Source organism: Magallana gigas, chromosome 8, assembly GCF_963853765.1.
Source record: "Magallana gigas chromosome 8, xbMagGiga1.1, whole genome shotgun sequence".
In the NCBI taxonomy this organism is placed as follows: Eukaryota; Metazoa; Mollusca; class Bivalvia; order Ostreida; family Ostreidae; genus Magallana; species Magallana gigas.
Window position 1 is genome coordinate 44123760 of NC_088860.1, and position 21934 is coordinate 44145693.

At 32.3% G+C, this 21934-nt stretch overlaps 1 protein-coding gene across 3 annotated transcripts in view; it reads left to right on the plus strand.

Annotated features, from left to right (window-relative positions):
* LOC105320243 (uncharacterized) overlaps window positions 1–21934 on the plus strand; it is a 149318-nt gene that overhangs the window by 10970 nt on the left and 116414 nt on the right. For 2 of the 3 annotated variants that reach the window (XM_066068911.1, XM_066068912.1), the window contains exons 4-6: window positions 4826–4900; window positions 12843–12917; window positions 16110–16676. In XM_066068911.1, coding sequence (XP_065924983.1) covers window positions 4826–4900; window positions 12843–12917; window positions 16110–16676 — 717 coding nt within the window. The remainder of the gene's footprint in view (window positions 1–4825; window positions 4901–12842; window positions 12918–16109; window positions 16677–21934) is intronic. The other variant, XM_066068913.1, reaches the window with a different exon arrangement.

Here is a 21934-nt window from a genome sequence, read left to right on the forward strand (position 1 = left end):
CTTCACCAAACTTGCATCGATTGTGCATCTGGATCTACTTAGGCTAAATAAAATTGAAATTACGGTTCTCAGGCCCGCGCGCATCCGTTTTGAGGGTGCCGCATTGCAAATTTTATTGCATTTTCAATAAAATAAAAAGTTGCTAATGCCGATGCATATCTGGAAAAAAAAGTTTCCGCTTTCGGTTTGCTTATAGTTTTACCTTTGTTTCTAATACGCAGCTTCTGGTGTAGTCTTAATCATCAAGTCGCTTATTTTCGTAAGTAAAAACTTTATGATCCAAACCTCCCGATGATATAGACGATACTAGTAAAAATGGGGTCGATGGAAATTTTGGACTTAAAACGAATCAAAATGTCTGCTGTTTCGATTTGTATCCGCCATGGAACCCTGTTAATTCTACCGTGGACTATAATTGAGAGTTTTTACGATGGATGTTTTTTGTTAAACCTGTACGTGGGCGTGAAATCGATAAAATGGACCTCCCCAGAAAAATTACTTGGTGCCTTCGTTTCTTTGTCAGTTGGCAAACACAAGAACAGTTTGGACACCGCGATTTTAACCATTATAAACTTGCGGGGTTTAACGATTACTGCTGTGTATTCAGGACTTTCTTCTTAACTGTGAAGAAATGTGGTCCCAGTAACTGTCAGATATGATTGGCCCCAAGATTGCATAATGATATCTCTAGCCAGTTACACAACTCTCCTGATCCAGTGCCAGGTATTATAGAGTAAACATCATATATGTCATTTTACGTTTTGTAAAGTGGATTGGTATTTTTCTTTATTTTTAAATGACTGTCATTTGTTTATTAAAGGAGAAAAAGGACACTACAAGGAGTTCAGTGAGGTTTTTGAACCAATACTACAGAGGAACACTGTCCTTCTTTATCATCAAAATGAGCACAATCAACTGCAAGCAGACATGGAATTTCATTTAGTCTATCTGCTCAGACTGCGAAACAGTGAAACAAATGGGAACCTGCATAGATTGCCAGAAACCCAGAGTCTTATAAGTTATATAGTGCTACTAAACTTGGTGCCCAAGAAAGTACCTTGCTTACAAAAATCATTGGACTTTATCAGTTTTCATGTTGATCTAAACTTCAGGAATTAAAACCTGATAATCCTGAGAAAGCACCCTCAATATGCGCCCAATTGTAGAAAGTTTATATGAGATCAAATTTAGCCTGTGCATCTCCAATTGAGACCCCCTACAACATGTACCGCTCTGGTGTATTTCCCCCAATATGCTATCGCTGTTGGACACAAGACACAGATACAGAGGAAGGACAGTACCCAATATGTCTTGATTGTGTTGTTTCACAACGACAGCTTTGTAAAAACAGAAGGATGTTCAAGGCTCCAGAGCAAAGAACAGAAAAAATGAAAACAAAAAGTTCACTTATAAAAGAATAGATGTTTTTCATTTGATCTAAATATAAAATATCATTGTTGTACTTTGAAAGTTGAACTGTATTTTCAAACATACATTGGGGTGTTTTTATCTGTTAAAATATTTAATAGCTATCCTTATTAAATAATAAAACAGCTGCTTGAATAAAATAAATCTTGTTTTTTTTTAAATTTTAGGTAGTTATTTCTTTTCCAAATAAAAAAAGCCTCCCTCATCTGTTTTTTTACCAATAAAAAAGAAAAAAAAGCCTCCCTCCCTCATCTAATTTTGGAAAATTTGGCCTGAGAACCAGAGAATTAATTTTATGTGGCCTTATGGACTTCCAAGACTTGGCAGCTGAGTCTTGACCATAAATTTCAGATACAGGAGGAGGTTAAGGTATTTGGAGCAGGTTTAAGTTTTTGGACCAGGTGCCCTTTGATGACTGTATCTTAGTCTCTAATGGTCCTAACTTTACCAAACTTGCAATGATGGTGCAGCTAATGATACTCATGCACTGGACAGGCTTGAATGCTTAATCTGACCCATAGGTTTTGGATGCTGAATGAGGTTTTTAGAGCTGGTTAAAGTTTTTGGAGCACTGGTGCGCTTCGCTGACTATATACTAGTTTCCAACCGTCCTTACTTCCCTAATCTTGCATGGATTGTGCATCTTAGGATACCCATGCACTTAACAGGCTTGAATGCAAAAGTTTTGGATGCTGAATGAGGTTAAGGTTTATAGAGCTAGATAAAGTTTTTGGAGCAGGTGTTTCTTGATAGCTCTTAGTTATTATTGGTTCAATCTTTCCCAAATTTGGATTGATAATGCATCTTGTGATACTAATGCACTCCACAGGCCTGGATGCTGAATTTGAGCCATTGGTTTTTGATGCTAGAGGAGGTTATATATTTTGGGGCAGGTCAAATGTTTATATAAATATTAGTACTAATTAATAGTGCTTGGTTGATTTAACTTTATAAATGAATCTGAGAGGTAACTTCAGATACAAAGAGTGATCTTGATTATCTAGATGATAAGGCAGGTTGAAAATTTTTAGAATAGCTCATATTGTGTTTTTCTCTTGGAGTTAAATAAAATTCTGCTCATAGTCATAGCCAGTGAGACTAAAACAGTTAATATAACTTTGGATGTGTACATAGAGGTAGCATCAAATACAGAGCTTGATTTTGATTATCTTGATGCTTGAGCAGATGTAAGTTTTTTGAGTAGTTAAATGCAGGTTTGAATGTTGTCAACTTCCTTGGTTCATGTGAGCCTGATCTCCATTATCAAGAATGCTAGGAAAACCATGTCCAACCTCACTCAAACTTGCTTGATAAATTTATATTGTTAATATATGATATATCATGATTCCTATGATATTGTACTGTATAATATGAAACAGTATTGAATGAAATGACACAATATTATATCCTATTCTATATATTGTAAAATAATATATAATTTTATGTTGTATCAGATATTTTGTATAATATCATATGATAGGAAAATGTATCATATGAAATTGTATCATACTATGATATTGAAATATATAATATTTTATGATATTATACAATATTGTATAAAATGATATTATATCATGATATTGTATCATATGATATTGTATCATATGATATTTTGATATGTTAAATTGTATTATACTATATGTTATTTTATCCTTTGAAATAATACTATGCTGTACCATATTATATGGTATCATACGATACAATATTGTGATATTTTGTGATACAATATCATATGATACAATATGTATGATACAGTATTGTAATGAATCAAATGTTACAATATTGTATCTTTTAATATGATACGGTATTGTATCATACAATTAAAATATTTTATCATGTGAAATGATAGAATATTGTGTAATATGACATAATGTCATATATTTGATACTATATCATTTTTTGATGCAATGTCATATCGTGATACAATATCATATTGTATCATTATTCAGTACTAGATTTTACAACATGATATATTATTAAACACAATATTTTATAGTTTCATAGGATTCAATATTGTATTGCATAGAAGTGTATTGGTTAATATTGTATTATACAAAACAGTATGAAATTCATATTTAATATGATTATTATACAATTTTGTATCATGATTTTATATAATATTATGTCAAACCACACTTCAGTGTTCAATATTAAGATCATTAACTATGATTTTTATAATATGATAAAGGTGGTCTGGTGAGGATCCCATGTGTTGTTGAGCTTTGTAATCTAGAATTACCTAGTATGCTTTTAGGTCACCTGAGTAAACCTGACTAAAACTAGTGGCTTGTGAATATGCAAAGTCACAATTATGAAACAACATGCATTAAAATTGTATAATCGCTTGCGTTAAAAAAATAAGCTTAACTTTTAAAGAAAACTAGACCTTGACCCGTGCTGACATTGCATATCACATCGGACATTTACGAAATAAAAACATCGACACACCTTATTGTTAACATTTACAAAACCAAGCTTTAAGCCTACAAAAATGCTGTTAATTTCACTACACTCTGCTTAGTTAGAATAAACTGTGTCTCAAAACAGGTCTTCATCACAGTTAAAATGCCTCCCATATACCCGTAATGTAGCAAACAATTGCAGAATCGCTCCGAGTCGATGGTGGAGAAAATTAATGCATTGAAAATAACAGTCAAATTATTCATAACAAACCATTTTGAGGCTGTAAATACCTCTCATCTAAAAATTTAATTCATATTTATGAAGAATTCAACACTTTTTGACAAACATTTTTTACTCGCTTCGAATTTACACACCAAGTTGACATTCGAAACTCTTGGGATTTTTCATATTAAATGCACTGAGAGTAATCTCCCATATTTCCTTTGATGAACAGAATATATGACAAATTTTCAATGAAAATTTACACGTATTTGTAATATAGTTTCTGAGTTTATCCATGCAAATGTGATATTGTGTAAACATAAATTAAAGAGCCTCCCGTGATTTAACGTAAATGTAATGCTCATGCACAAGATTGTAAATCCAAAAAATCCGTATGATTTCCGGAGTTTTAAAGAAAAGTTTCGTAGATTATTAGTTAGCGAAGCTTGATTAAGAAAAAATAGAAACAAATTGGTAATATTCAAGTACCAATTATGTAAAATATATAAAACAAAAGACAGTACTCTTCTGATTTCTCTGTATTAAAGCCCAGAAATTCGAGTCTATTATTTTAATATAGTAGTATAGATATTTCAAAAGCTGAATACAAAAGAAATAGAACATCATTTAATATTCACTTAGCAAGACTCATAAACACACATATCATTTCAACTCAATGATAAAAAAAAATTGTGTACAATTACAAAATATCCATATTATTTTTATACAAATGTTAAAATAAATGATTTAATGAAATGTTTTATTTTTTTAGGAACAAGCAGGAAAGGTGTAGAAGAGGCTAATGCTGGAGAAAGGCTTTCCTTCTCTGCACACACCAGGCCACTTGGTAAAATTGATATTATTCTGTTATAATAGTGATGAGACATGATATTAGAGAGGTTTAGCAAACCAATGGGCATGTGTACCTCTAGAGAGGAAAATATGAGCTTTGTGTCATTTTGCAATGACAAATTTCCACACACGTATGAGCATACATGTAAATTGCAAAGTACCCGTAATGTAGAACTTGTAGCTTATGTTTCCCTTCAGGCTATTAATTTTAATAATTAAGGTCTTCCGTTTTCCAACGGAAGACCTTATTGTTTTCGTTCAGTTTCTTTTTCCCTATTATTATTTTTTTTTTCTTACAAAATTTGTGCAGGCGATTTCTCGGAAATGGCTCAGCCGATTTTCATGAAACTTTCAGGTCTTATAGATATTGATCCGAACTTAATATACATTTTTTATTTTGATGACGTCATTTCCGTTCTTAAGAAAATGACGTTTTAACGATTTTCAGAGGGTCGGTTTGTCCAGGGATCTCCTCCTAAACGGTAAAAGCTTTCAGGGATTGTAGACAAGAGATTGTAGATGTGCTTTTTGGCATTCATATTTGATTGCGCCCATGAGAAAAGGGTCCTTATGACGTTTTGTATAAAACAGAGAAATAACGTCATAAAGAAATGACGTTACGTAAAAGAAAAAAATCTCGTCTGAAAGTACAAAACAGCAGCGCTGTAATTTCGTTACTTCGCGCGTTTATGAACATGTGTCTTAATGCTGAAACGTGTTTAATAGCAATGCCCCATACTGCAGTATCTTTTGTAATAAATAAAATGAATATATTGATATTTTTTAAAATATATTACTCATTTATATAAGTCACGATCGAATGTAGATTCCGTGCTTGTTTGATACGAACAAAAAAACAACTCTTGATCATCCGCATAAGAAAAACTTGTATTGCATACTGCAGTGTCGGAAAGAATAACACGATTAAAAAGTTTACATTCCGTAGATTAACTTGCGGTACTGAATCTGATTTCTGAATGTTTTGAATATAATATAATTTTAGAGTTACCGGTTAATGAGAAATCATTATAATCACGACCACGTTTTTTCCACCGATTATAACTTGTTGATCCGCCCGTCGGCATCCGTTTACTCGTGCGACCGACTTTAACTTCATGTAGGTCTTCCATTTTCATCTAAACAGGCTCTGATTCTCTGAAGATTCGGGTCCACAAAGAAGTTTAACAATCAGGGTGAAACCCATAGCCTTTTTATTACAAGATAAATATTTTAATCACTGTTTATAAAGGCATTTCGGAAAACAAGAAAGATAATCCACTTCTGTAGAAAATACCATGAGGCTCCGCACGGGGAATCTGATATTAAATAAGATGTTCAATTTATTTCATATGTTCAATATTAATGAGTGTTCTTAAAATCTGAATTAAATAGACTAGTGAATGAGTTATTATCAAAAATAGGTGTTTAGTCTATAGGTTGATTCTACTTGTAGATCCAGTCGTTTATCAATTGATATAACTTGATGTTGCTTTTTAGAAAGCCAATTTTGTTTATTTTTTAAAATAGATAATAATAGGTTTTCTTTTTAACTCCGTCTATTATTCAGACTTTCTAGAGATTTTATAGATTATATATACACTCCGAAAATTGTTTTAACTTAATGTTATAAAAAATGTTTACATGTAAGTATAAAATGTGTTGCATACAAATTTAGGCGCAAAGGCGCAAGTGAGCTTTACAATTGTCATTTATTTGTTGCGAATACAGATTTATACAATATAACCAACACCTTATTTTTTGACCCCGCTCTTTTTCTCCTGTAGTCGGCCAGTTATATATTTAGGCACAATAGCGGTATTATCTAATAGGTGCTTATAAAGTGCGGATTATTCCGAATAAAAATTAAAATATTTTTTTCAACTCTTCATTTGTTTGAGTGCAACAAAATTGTAAAGAACAGATAGACATTGACCACGAACATTTAATCGGCTACTTTCTCTGAGTCATCAAAATGTGTTAAAAAAGCGTACATGTTTATTGTATATAATGATAAAACATTTAAAAGAATTAAGGCAAAGTTACGTTTATAGAACCTTTTGGTGCAGCGATTCAATGATCTAATATTTCAAATACTTATGTTGGCTAGCGATGTACATGTACTGGTTTAGATTATTTAAAGCTACTGTATCGATTACAATTAAACAATAATTGATTAGATTTTTTTTTCAAATTCAAATTAGTTGTCCAAAAGTTTTGGGAGCCTGATTTCTTTCAATATATATATTTTTTTGGAGGGGGAGAGGTATTGACCGATTTCTTCTGAAAAATTTCCTAAATGACAAACGGTATATGCATGTAAATTGTGCGTACAAGATCTATTGTAAATAGCTTTTAGAATATAACCTGCTCAATTTGTTTTATAATATACGTAGATGCATTTCGGCAGATAAGATACTAGTAATTTTAGAGGACGCTTAAAAAACATGAAAAAAGTTTTTAATTAAAAAAGGTTAGTGTGCTATTCCTTCAAAAACTACGGGACATTGAGCTACATATATAAGCGCTAAATTATTCATGTGTCTACAAATACCCCATGTTAACAAATGAGCTAACTCATTGTATTAACGTGTGTTTAATCACATTAATTACATGTCGACAAATAACCCATATAACAAATAAGCCAACTCATTGTAGTAACATAATAATAAACAATGTTGTCTTGACAAAAATAGTGGGTGCTACAAAAACATTAAGAAAATGCTACGAGAGAAAATCACAAGCTTTAGTGCTTGTATTGAGATTTCAGTAAAAGAAATGTCGAGTGGAGAAGGTAAATAAATCAAGGTTCACGATTCGATACCTTTGTACAATATCATTTCAATATCACTCCTATTAAAATGGAACCAACTTTTTTTTCAATTTCACTACGCTTTTATTTGTCATACATGCTGTAAACTGTTGTAGTTAACTTTATGAAAATATTGGTGCTCACGATTTCCATGATTTTATATTCTTGCAATTTCACACAAAACAACAACAATGCGGAATAAGTGCTCGCGTAAAATATGAAAAAATATGTAATATCAGCAACGTTACATATTGATTTACACATAAAAAGGACACAAAATTAACTACGATGAAGAGTTTTAATTGTGGCAATAAACGTGAGATAAAATAAACATACGTTCGATCCTGGACAAATTTAATTGAAATCAAACAAGAGCATATCTCATTTCATACTTTGACTAGATAAATATTATTTTCTTTTTTAACTTTAATTTTAATTCTAACTCAAACACATTTACGATTTTATTGAAATGTCCATTTATCTGTATCGCACATTATCATGCTTACTTTCAATATGTAGTCCCCATTTAGTTTTGCAGATGCCTATGCTAATTGTCAAACTCTCGAAATCCATGCCAAGCTTGCGAAGATGATTTTTTATCATTATATGGATATAAACTAAATTAGAATTTGATGAACTCGGTGTATCTTTTATTGATGCACGTAGGAGCAAAATGACCGACGCGAATTGTCTCTAAGACCGAAACGTCCCGCAATCTTACTAAGCTTGCTGCGTATTTTCAGTAACCAATTACAGCAAATACACTACCGCTTTGCTTAAAATGCGACTTTTCATTTAAACGACTTGATCGAATTCACGTGTGAATAGAGACACTTTTAGGTATAGAAATGTAGTAAGGAACAAGAGTAAATATAAAAGAAAGTAATTTAAATTATTACGGATTACAAAAATATTAAAGCAACATAGAATTTAGCAAGCCATGAAGAAATAAAAACGAACGAATCAAAGTAAAAAAAAATTATAACCATTGATATGAAAACGCTAAGTGTCAATCATGTGTAAATATACAGAAAAATAAAAAAGCAAAGTAAAGAAAGGCAGATCTACTTTTGGCAAAGGTTTTTTTTTCATATAGCATGTGCTTAAGAGTCCAGTGTGCATATACATTGTATTAACACCATGCAAATGAAAAATGCCTTGTTCATTGTACTTAGTTATTGATAATGAATAACTTTAGAAAAAATTATTTGAATTGTACATGTAGTTTATATAAGTAGTTCGTTACACGACTAAGATATGATTTATTCAGAAAACATGAATGTGCGTGAAAAAAATGTCCCTGTTTTAGTGACAATTACATTTTCAATGTGCACGAGTTGTGTAAAAAATATGCATTGATATAAATGCACAATCATTACTTAAAGTTATTAATAAGGAATCAAAAAAGAATTTAGTAATGATATCTTGAAAAGCAAATATATGATTAACAAATAAAACTATGGAGCTATATACCTAACATGAGAATGACGTTGATGAAATCATAACGTAACGTCGCAAGGTGAACAACGTCATAGGTAAAAATACCGTAACTTTAAAAGCCAAATAAAGATATTTATAGTTATTGGATCTTCATGAAACTTCATAACTTTAATCTTCTGACAAATATAGATATAAATCCATAAAAATCTGAAATTGTGAAAAAAATGTCATAAGGACCCTTTTCTCATGGGCGCAATCATTTGTTATGCTCTAAAGGCGTTTAAGCTTGCCTGGTCCCGAAAATTGAGACTTAAAAAAGTCTTAATTTTTAATGGTTTTCTTAGTTTATCTCTTTTCTGAAAAATATTTTTTAACACATGTAATGCAAAAAAAGTTTATATTTACAAGACCTTTCGTTTGATATCAAGAAAGGCTGACCCCTGAAATTAAGGAACCAAAGGGCTCTAAAGTATTTCATCTGTAGCCCTTTAATGAGGGATATTTTGTGAACAGTTATAGAAGCAAATATGATTATCTTACAGGTATATATCCAAGCAATGTAATGATTTTATTATGTGTTTCGTAACTAGGGGTTTTTAGGGGCAAAAAGTCCAGAATTTTGATCACCCATATCTCAGAAAGGAAAAAAATATTTCGAAATGAAGTATAGAAGTAAAGATGCTCAAAATGATGTACTAAATAATATGCAATTTTCAAAATTTCGTTAAATGGCCCCTATAAGGAGTTAAGGGATCGGCCCCTAAAACGTTCTTTCCCATATATCTCAAGAAAGGTAACGAATTCCTAAACACTTGTTGAACTAAATGTATTGAAATTTAAATGACCTTTTATTTGATATTAAGAAAAAGGGGCTGGCCCCTCAAATTGAGGGACCAAAGGGCTCTAAAGTCTTTCATCTATAGCTCTTTACTGAGGGATATTTTGTGAACGGTTATAGAAGCTAATATGTTTATCTTACAGTTATGTATCCAATCAACGTAATGATTTTATCGTGTGTTTCGTAATTAGGGGTTTTAGGGGCCAAAAAATCCAGAATTTTGATTACCCATATCTCAGAAAGAAAAATATTTTGAAATGCAGTATAGAAATAAAGATACTCAAAATAATGTACTAAATAATATGCAGTTTTCAAAATTTCGTTAAATGGCCCCTAGGGATCGGCCCCTAAAACGTTCTTTCCCATATATCTCAAGAAAGGTAACAAGTCTCTTAACACTTGTTAAAAAAAATGTGTTGAAATTTAAATGACCTTTTATTTGATATCAAGAAAAAGGGGCTGGCCCCTCAAATTAGGGGAACCAAAGGGCTCTAAAGTCTTTCATCTGTAGCTCTTTACTGTAGCTTCTACAGAAGCAAATATATTAATCTTACAATTATGTATCCAAGCAATGTAATGATTTTATCATGTGTTATGTATTGAGGGTTTTTTAGGGGTCAAGAGTCGAAAACTATGACCACCTATATATATAAATATATTGTGAAATGCAGTACAGTCAAAACTGCCAAAGCAGCCACCCCTATTAAGCAGTCACCTTTCATATACGGTCATTTTATTTCCTCCCGATGAAAAATCCTATATTATTGCCCTCTAAAGAGTGGTCACCTGTCTAACGCGGTCAGCGGTCATCGAATTTTGATCCGAAACTGTACAGTCAACTTGCATTAGGCGGCCATTTTGGTCAGTCACATGATTTACACCCGGGGATTTTAAACATGGCTTCCGAATGTCGGGTGATAAACGTAAACAATAACTATACGCTTGAGGCGAGAGAAACCAAATAAATCGATGTATTTATAATACATAATTGGCAGATCAGATACGAATGGGAATCAAGTGAATTGTTTAAACATGTAATAACAATGTTTGTTTTATAAACATGAATGAAATAGGTGTCAAAAATGTCCGCGGCGAGGCAAGAGAAAATTGCTTGATTTCATAATAGTTCAGGTTTAAGTTCAGATAGGGTCGGTTAAAAACTTAATAGTTGATTTGTGTTAAAAGTGTTTGTTTTCTATGTATACAGTACTCATGAAATAGCTAGTGTTATAATTGTGAAAATGTTAGCGACAAGGTTTTACCACGTAGTGACTTTTTTCAATAATTTTAAAAAATATAAAAATTGCATGTACAATGCATTGGTATGTTTTTGTACTTATTTATAAATATAATAAATACTATAAAAAACATTTAATCACTTACTTTATCTATCATTTTGATACATTATTGTTTTATTGTTGTAATTATTTTAATAAGATATTTGATGTTGGCAAATTCACAAGTCTCTATTGAAAGGTCACCTCTGTTAAGAGGTCACTGTGGGTGCCTCCCGCAGGTGACTGCTCAATACAAGTTTGACTGTATATAAGAAAAGATGCTAAAAATTATGTACTTAACAACATGCAATCTTCAAAATTTGGTTCAGCGGATAAGGAGATAAGGGACCGGCCCCTAAAACTTTTTTTCTAAGATATCTCAAGAACAGTGAAGAATTTCTAAACACTTGTTGAACAAAGCTCTTACACCTGTAACAAAATAGTATCTGGCCCCTAGGATGTAGACCCTGTTTTTCTATTCTAAATCATGTTTAGCTGTTAAATAGCAAAATCAAGATAGAACATATATCTCAAATTCTAAAATCAGACGGAAGACCTCCTTGTTGCTCGCAACGAGATCATGTCTAGTTGTGTTTATATTTCTTAAGCCTGGATATTTAATGTGAATACTGATATCGAGAAACATAAATGTTCATTAAAATTCAATCTGTTATAGGAGTGTTAATACACGTATGTCTTCTTCCAAAACATGCGATGGCTCTGTTATTTTATTTATATGTAATAAATAGATACATATATGAAACATTGATGTTCAATAAAATTAACACATGCGATCTTTGATTTTCAAGTTTGACTAAAAGAATTACATTTAAAACATTTACAAGTAAACATACATGTTATAACTGCTAAGCAAGAAAATTTATGTGAATTGGTAAGTGTAGTTTTAACTTGTAAAAAAACACTTACAAGTATGCGTACCCATTGGTCTGCTAAATCTCTCTATTGTAACTTCATTTCAACTGTTCATCTATTTTTGTCAGTTTTAATCATGGTAATATGGTGATTCACTGCCATTTCAAAATTACAAAGCATTTTCATATAAGTTGAAATTGAAATATGTGCCTGTGGTTTGATATATTGCATTTTTTTGATTATGAGTCATCATCCATTATGCATTTCTGTTCCAACCTTTTCTGAAAATTTATATATACCAAATAGAAAAAAAGGCTTTGTACAAATGTTGTAAACTTTAATTGAAAACCAGAGGTAAATATCTTTCCATCTTTTATTTGCAATCTAGGGACCTCTGGTTTGAACATATTAGCATATTTGTAAGAAAATTGTTTACAATTAAGTAAAATCAAAACTAAGATCTTATTATGACTTTTACAGCTTTATAATTTTATTTAGATTGCGTCTTTTTCAATTTATTTATAGACTCAAATAATTACACATCAAAACCAAATGGCAATGAAAAAATGAAAAAATTTTTCGTTCGTTTAGCAAGTCTTGTGATTGCATACACCATTTCAACTCAGCGACACATCAAATTTCGTAAAATCACAAAATATAGATATAATTTTATATAAAGCTGAAAAGTTTTATCTTTTAGGAACAAGCAGGAAAGATGCAGAAGGGACTAGAGCTGGAGAAAGGCTTTCTGCCTCTGCACACACCAGACCACATGGTAAATTTTGATGTTATCTCTTTAAGATAGTGATGAGACATAACATTGTTACTTCATTTCAACTTTCATCCATTCATCTTGTCAGTCTTTAATCACAGTACTTTAGAGATGTTCTGCTATTTCTGATTTTCTGCCATTTCTGAAGTCTAAAATTACAGAACATTGTGATATTAAAATGTATTTGGAATATGTGTCTGTGGTCTTTAGTAAGATTTTCTGATCACTTTTCATCTGGTGTCTGTCTGTAAACTCTTTAGCTCACTTGAGCTATTCTGATCATTTTTTGTTCGGAATCTGTCTGTCTTTACACTTTTTACATTTTTGACTTCTTCTATAGAACCACTTGGCTAATTTCAGCTAAACTTGGCACAAAACATTCTAAGGTGAAAGGAATTCAAAGAGCTAGAGCCATCAAAATGTGCCTTAAAATTTCACCAAAATCAAGTTTGTATTTTCAAAGTTTGAAAAAATACAAATTGCAGTATTTTATAATGTAACGCACAATACTCTGCTTTTATACATGTGAATTTTTTTCACCTCGGCCTGCCTTTTGGGTATAGTCAACTAATGCATTTCCCATAGGCGGTAATGTTAACGTTAGGGTTCATAGCTCCGGCCCTAATTTTCGTTCAGCAACGAGAGACCTCTTGAATGAAAGCTCATCAAATTTTCTCTTTCCTGTTAAAATTTCGTGGTTTGAAGTCAGATTCGTTTTCCGGCAAAATGCATTGTATTGAAACACTCTGAAAATGAAAGTAAAAGTAGGGAATTTCTCAGTTTTGGAAAGGGTGTACATCAAACAATTTCAATTCTTTTCTTCAAATGATAATTCAATTTTGACACTTGTTTTTAAAATTGCAAATCCTCTTTTCTGACATGTGTCAAGCATTCTGATTTAAAATGTCCCAATAAATGTATATCCACTCTGCAAGTATAGGGACTATTTTGCTTAAAGGCACTTCTTTGTTGTCCTACCGATTCTAAAAATAGTTAGAGGGATATACCCTTTTAGCACATGCGCAACATCAAACATACCATGGTTGTTAAAAATAGCAGAATATTGTAGATTTTAATGCAGTATTTCCCAAAATTGAATGTGGCTACATTTGAGTATACCCATGCCAAAAAAAATTATACTTCTTTGAAACTTTTGAAACTGATAGACATTGCGGTTATGCATCGCTCTGCAAGACTTTTTAGAGGTACTCGCATGTGGCCAATATGCATTTTACAAATTTTGAAAATTTTAGTAATTCAAAATAAACCAAAACACCATTAAAGGGTAATTTTTTACTTATATTTTATTGAAATAGCAGACATTAATTGATAGTGATAAAGAATTATTTGTGATTAATCACAAAATCATCATTTTATTGAATATTTTGGTAGAAAAGCACATTAAACTTTAACAAGTTTTACCTAGTAACTTTATACTGTGCATTCATGCTTACAACGTGTATCATTGATGATGTCATAATTTGATGTTTGCGACGTCAGATTGATCAGTACATTGAACTTGAATGAGTTCTTTCAGTATTTTGCTGATAAGACTTACCACCAAAGTCCAGGGTTTTTAAAGCATTATTTTTATATGAACATGGTTTTATAAAATTGCAGTGGAATTTGAAAAACATGAACATTGTTAGAAGAATTGGAAAAGTGAACATAGAACGCGGATGGCGACAAATAAACAAATTATTCCTATACCTTTGAGAAGAATATTTTGCAGTTTCTGTTCATTTTCTTCAGGATGAGATTCTAATATTAATTCTATGTGGCCATATGAATAAAAGTCCAACAATTTTACTTTTACTTTTTATACCCCCGCTCCGAAGGAGAGGGGGTATACTGTTTTACCCTTGTGTGTCTGTCTGTCTGTCTGTCCGTCCGTCCGTCCGTCTGTCCGTCCGTAACAAAAATTTCTGTCGCATTGATCTCAGCAACTATTTATCGCAGATGCTTGAAATTTTAACACAGTGTTTGTTAAGCCATGCCATATCGTGGGATATATTTTTGTACCAATCAGACGTCAACTTCCTGTTAAATGACGACTTTGCTTATTTTTTAACCAAAATTTTCAAACAAATTTTCGTCAAAGAATTCTCAGCAACTGTTTATCGCAGATGCTTGAAATTTTTACACAGTATTTGTATAGGCATGCCATATCGTGGGATATATTTTTGTACCAATCAGACGTCAACTTCCTGTTAAATGACGACTTTGCTTATTTTTTAACCAAAATTTTCAAACAAATTTTCGTCAAAGATTTCTCAGCAAATATTTATTGCAGATGCTTGAAATTTATACACAATATTTGTATAGGCGTGCCATATCGTGGGATATATTTTTGTACCAATCGGCGTCAACTTCCTGTTAAATGACGACTTTGTTTATTTTTAGCCAAAATTTACATACAAATTTCCGTCAAAGAATTCTCAGCAACTATTTATCGCAGATGCTTGAAATTTTAAAACACTATTTGTATAGGCATGCCATATTGTGGGATATATTTTTGAATCAATCGGACGTCAAACTTCCTGTGAAATGATGACTTTGTTTATTTTTAGCCAAAATTTTCAAATGAATTTCCGTCAAAGATTTCTCAGCAGCTATTTATCGCAGATGCTTGAAATTTTTACACAGTGTTTGTTAAGGCATGCCGTATCGTGGGATATATTTTTGTACCAATCGGACGTCAACTTCCTGTTAAATGAGTACTTTGTTTATTTTAGCCAAAATTTTCAAACAAATTTTCCTCAAAGATTTCTCAGCAACTGTTTATCGCAGATGCTTGAAATTTTAACACACTATTTGTTAAGGCATGCTATATTGTGGGATATATTTCTGTACCAATCGGATGCCAGCTTTCTGTTAAATGTCGACTTTGCTTATTTTGCATATTCACATCAGAGCGGGGGTATCACTAGTGAGCATTGGCTCACAGATATCTTGTTTAAGCAAGATCTACGGTACTTAATTGTCAAGATATTTTGAATATGTTACTGTAATACTGATTTGATCAGAGTTATGGCTATTGTTGCTCAAGTGAGTGATGTGGCCTCTTGTTTTTTAAATTTGTGCATTTGTTGTTCTAATTACCAGACCTGATACTTAACATTGTAAGATTCTTCTTTAAAGTATTTAAATCATGTATCACTCTGGTAACAACAATTGTATATTTGATTTCTTCAGGTCCTGAATTTTTACATATTCAGATGAACGAGGGGCAAGAGACTGCAGGAAGTGAGAAATTTGAGATATCAGTGTACAAACACTCAGGCAAAAGTCTTACATACATCATACAAATTACTTGCAATCGTGACAATTTTTACAAACTGAAGTTCATTTTCAACAACAGAGACATGATTAGAAACCTTGCAGATATGTTAATTGAAATGAATTACACATTGAAATGTGGAATGCAAGAAATTTATCTTGAAAGCAAAAGTGTATCGAAAAACCCAGATAAAATCCGGGATGAAATACAAGGTGTGATTAGCACTTTGTTAGATATCAACAATATTCATGTACTTTGTACACCAATCAGCTTTGTAGATGAAATCTGGTTTGAGAAATACCAGAAAGATAATCCTGATTGTAGAGGAGGCAACATAAGCATTTATCTGGAAGATTTGTGTCTTTGGATTGTAGGTCAAAATGAGGAAGAGTTAAAAAATGTGAAGAAAAGTATAACCTCCAAAAATGTGGTGCCAGAAGGTCAGATTCCAGAATTGACGAAAACCTGGTACAATTCAAAAGGTTGGTTCTAACTGCTTCTACTACTCTTGTGGAGTGCTACTGGATAAAGAATATAAAGTGCATGATGTTGAAATAAATATTTTAAGTAATAGGTGAAAAGCAAAGTCCTCTAAAATGTTTCTAAATAATCTCCTCTTAAAAACCATAGGTAAAAATTTAAAGAAATTTGTCACAAAGCATCAGTGGGTTAAATGCAGTTAAATGAAAAGAATTAAGAATTAAAAAAGGACTTTTCCAAAATCTTTCCAAGCTGCGTGCAACAAAAATGTCATGGATAAAACAAAGTATTATGAAATGTAGACTATTAAATGTTCCAGTTTTGATCCTAGGGCCTGTAGTTAAGTTATGAAATATTAACATTGCAATAAAAAGGGATAGCAATCTCAAACCAGTTAACTGATTACTCAGTCGGAATGAAGGTAACTGGTTACAAAATCAGTATTTGGTTGGTCATATACATGATGTAATGATATATATTTTCACGCATTTTCAATTTGTTCCTACAGACTATTATCTAATCGAGTAAAATTTGAGACTGTTAAGATTCTTGGTTGAGCTCTAACATGAAAATTGTTTTAATTAGTAGGTGTTTATTACAATGAATTCTAAAACAAAATGTCACTGCCTTGTCTGTTCAGGGTTTATTAATCATTAATGAATAGCACTGATTAAACTTTCAATACCGTTTCAATTATAAACTCACCAGAGCTGAAAGCTCAAGTGAGCTTTTCTGATCACTTTTTGTCCAGCGTCCGTTTATCCATCCGTCCGTCTGTGTGTAAACTGTTTGAATATTCGACTTCATCTCAAGAACCAATGGGCCAGTTTCAACCAAAGTTGGCACAAAGCATTATTGGATGAAAGGGATTAAAGTTTGTGAAAATGAAGCGCCGAGCTCGCTTGCTTAGGGGTAGATAATTAAGATTTATTAAAAATTTGCTGATATATTTTTTAAATACAGTTTATCTGGTAATTTTCGCGATGATATACTTTTCGCTATTTTCGCGATCACTTTGAAATCGCAAATAATTGAATACATAGAAATATATCCTGTATCAGTTTCTAAAAGAAACTTTTTTAATTGCAACAAATGACTGACGCAAATAAAAAATGTTACTGATTTTCCCCATTTTCGCAAATTTGGGACACGCGAAAAAAACGGAATATACGGTATTCTTCTTAAAAACCATTTGGCCAGAAAAGCTGAAACTTGGGTGGAAGTATTCTAAGAAAGTGTAGATTCAAGTTCTTCAAATAACCGGGGGTGAGGTGGGGCAACAATGGGGGTCCAAAGTTTTACATAGGAATTTTTAGAATAAAGAACCTGGGGGAATAAGCTGAGGCATATGCCCTCAAGTGGCCATCCCCCCCATCGCTATCCGGGATTTCCATAACCTTGAGTTATTGATGTAAATTGTCAATGTAGAAAGACGATTGTGCAATTAAAAATAAAAAAAAAACAAGAAAAAGAAAATAACTTCTTAAATGACCAAATCGTGAAAGTGTACTTTACTGTAATGCATACCTTGAATCAAAACACCAGTTTCTTTTTTCACAGATTCGCAATTTATTTACTTGCTCCAAAAAAGGTGGGGGAGGGGGTTGGGGGGCAACTTCATGTTAGTTCCCTTTTTTATATGTAAGTTATGAAAAATATCGGCTGAAAGAAGACGTTGGGAGGGTACCGCCCCCTCCCCCCACCCACTGATGCCACGCGTCTGCCATCTACCAATTAATAATGCAGTTGCTGGCAGTAAAGTACGTGGTTTTAGGATGGCCCTGCTGATACTAGCTACAATAATGTAGTCCTCTCTGATTTTTTATATCTGATGTTTACTGGAGAGGGCTAATTCCACAGGATCTCCGTAATGGTGCAAAATTCTCAAATTTATATTTGACTTCCTTTAGATAAAATGATATTTTAATTCAGGTTGAACAAACTAACCGTATATAAATCAAAACCAGATAAAACGCATAAGCATGTTTACCAGTCGTCTTTTTTAGCAGCCATGATAGTTCTCGCGTGATTGTATGGGATTTACGCTTGGAGTTTTGATGGGCTTGATAACGTGAATGACTGTGTCAATAATCGATCTTGCCTCTTTCTATCACTAAAACATCGTTTCAGGAAATGGTATATAATGGAAAATTCACATTTACTGCGTTAATTATGTTGGGGGAATTCCTATATTCAGTTTAAGATCCGCTCCTAAATTCACATTGGCTGTCCCAAAGTAAAACCGGTTAAGATCAGTAAACATGGCGGACAAATTCAACTTGTGTTGTTGACATACATGAAAAATAACCGATTTATAGACTATACTTGATATGTTTGGATTAAATTATGCCATACACAACTACAATGTTGTTCAGATAAGAAATGCAAATGTTATCGTCATTTATGTACCATTTGAGACGAAATCATTGCGGGAGTGAATCACTCCCACACTTGCACCATTACGGAGATCCTATGGAGTTGTAGCCCTCTCCCCCCCAAATCAGGACCCCGGGGGGTAGGGTGGGGCCACAATGGGGGGGGGGTGTCGAAGTTTTACATAGGAATATTTAGAGTAAATCTTTAAAAATCTTCTTCTCAGAAACTAATCAGCCAGGAAAGCTGAAACTTGTGTGGAAGTATCCTCAGGTAGTGTAGATTCTAAGTTGTGATCCCTGGGGGTAGGGTGGGGCCACATTGGGGGGGGGGGGGTGGCGGTGTTAAAGTTTTACATTGGAATATATAGAGTAAATCTTTAAAAATCTTCTCAGAAACTAATCAGCCAGATGATTCTTTATAATTGTTAATACTTTGGCTCCAGGACAATTCTTCAGCCTCACAATAAGGTTCAGAGTTTGATGTAGCTTTATATCCCATATATAGACAATTGTTTTGCCTCGGATTAGAATGTTTCGACGTCATTGGATGAATCGCGTCACGTGATTGCCCTGTAAATTTCTTTAAACGGCGGGCGTCAAAATTTATACGGCAACATGGCGGACGTAACGTTATTTGAGCTGATTTTTTACACAAACGATCAACCATACCTTTAATTTTTAAGCCTCAAAATATTTAGAGTGACCCCCCTTTGCCCGTGACGTAATAAAACGATCCTCTATACAATGTCATCCCGGTTTGCACAGACGACTGACGAGAAAGGTACTAAATTCGAAAATAAGCCTATGAATTTAATTGTTATGTATTATCTTTTGTTGTTTACATATCAATCTTTAGGTCCTCGACAAAACAAAACACTTATTAGGTTTGTTACTGACTGTTTACAGAAATTTGTGGTGTCGGTAAAGTCCATAGAAGGCGAGGCGGATAATAAGTAATATTATTAAGGATCTTTTTGAGAACTGCAATACTCATCATGTGATATGACTATATAATCATCCTGTTAGAAAATGGACTAATGATTATAAACATACGAATATCCAGGGGGAAAATGGATTTTATTTATACAGAATCTACATGTACTATTGTACATTGTCCAGATTGTTTGTATTATGACTCCATTAAGCTGATTTTATCATACCTATTGTTCCTCAGGTGAGCGATGTGGCCCATGGGCCTTTTGTTTATTGTTTGTCAAGATTTTTGATAAATTTAGCCCACCTCCAACTTTCAATTTGCTTTGTGATGTTAATAAAAGTGCAAATTACGTTAACTATTAAGGAGTTCATCCTGACGACGCGATGAAAACAGAGCACTGTGGTTGTCTTTATATACAAGAACCTACCGAATAATATTTTATAAGACTTTTATTCCACCGCCAGTAAGCATCCTTATTCACTATTTTCAATTTCGAATCATAAGGCTAGCCTATTGTTTGTTTTATTAAACATCAACAACTGTTCCTCGTTCGAGTCAATTCAAGCTAACGAGCATTCGCAACTTTGTGTATGTCAACAAACTTGATTATTCAATTCTTCTGATCGGAATTTCTATTTAATCAAGTAAATAAGCTCTATGAAAAATTATTTAGAGCTAAAAAATTATTTTAAGGTTTATTTAAGTGAAACTTTACATTAAAACAGTTAGATTTATCTCAGGAATGACGTACTAGATTGTATTGCGCAAGGTCACAATAGCCACATAACACAACGTTGCATCATCGTTTTTATCTTTGAAAAGAAACCCAATTCGGGTCACATAAGGGACTGTCTCAAAAGCTTCATAATATAAATCAAATTGTATGAGATAAATAGAACATCTATAATTGTGTGATTTTATATTTAACACTGTGCCAGATAAATATGCCAGTGCCAAGGTGGCATTTTTGCACCCGCTTAAGATGCAGTTTCGTTAAAATATATATATACCAAAGGATAGACCATTGTCTAGAGAGTATAAAACCACTTTTGTTTTTAGTGTGTTACACCTGACAGGTGAGATATTTACCTTTAAAAATCTATATCCCATAGGAAAATGATAATTCCCATAGGAGAAACGATTCTCCTACAGGAAATATTGACAATCCTATAGGATTTTCAAAATATCCTATAGGAATTATATTTCCTATAGGAGAAAGCTATTTCCTGTAGGAATTTGACTCAGACAGGTAGTTTTCCTATAGGAAATTAAACCTTCCTATCGGATTTTATCAAATCCTATCGGAATTGAAATTCATAAAGGAAGTTCTTGTATTCCAATAGGAATTTTCAAATTTTCTATAGGAGTATTGATTTTCCTATGGGGTAAATTATTTTCCTATAGGAATTTAGTTTTGAAAGGTAAATATCTCACCTGACAGGTGAGATACAATGATAACAAATCAAATCAACTCGTTGGATAAAGCAAATATAAAATCACACAATATAGATATCCTCTATATATATAATTAAATCAAATGTTTCAATATGTATAATATATTATGGTTTTATATAATATATTACATTATCACATGATATTGTATCATTTGATGTGATACAACGTTCTATCAAATTATATTGTATCATGTGTACAGTATAAATATTATGAATCAAATATGATACAGTTTCATACAATATAATATCATACTATATGATACAATATAATATCATATGTTACAATATTATGTGATATGATATTGTTTCTTATGAGACTGAATTGTATTATATATTATATATTATGATATTGTATTATGTGATTAAATACAATTATTTATAACAATACCATGTCAAATCATGTGTTACAATATCATATCTCATCATTGTTTGTTACAGTATTTTACATATAATATGATATATATTGTAAGTATGATAGGATGCAATATTGTATT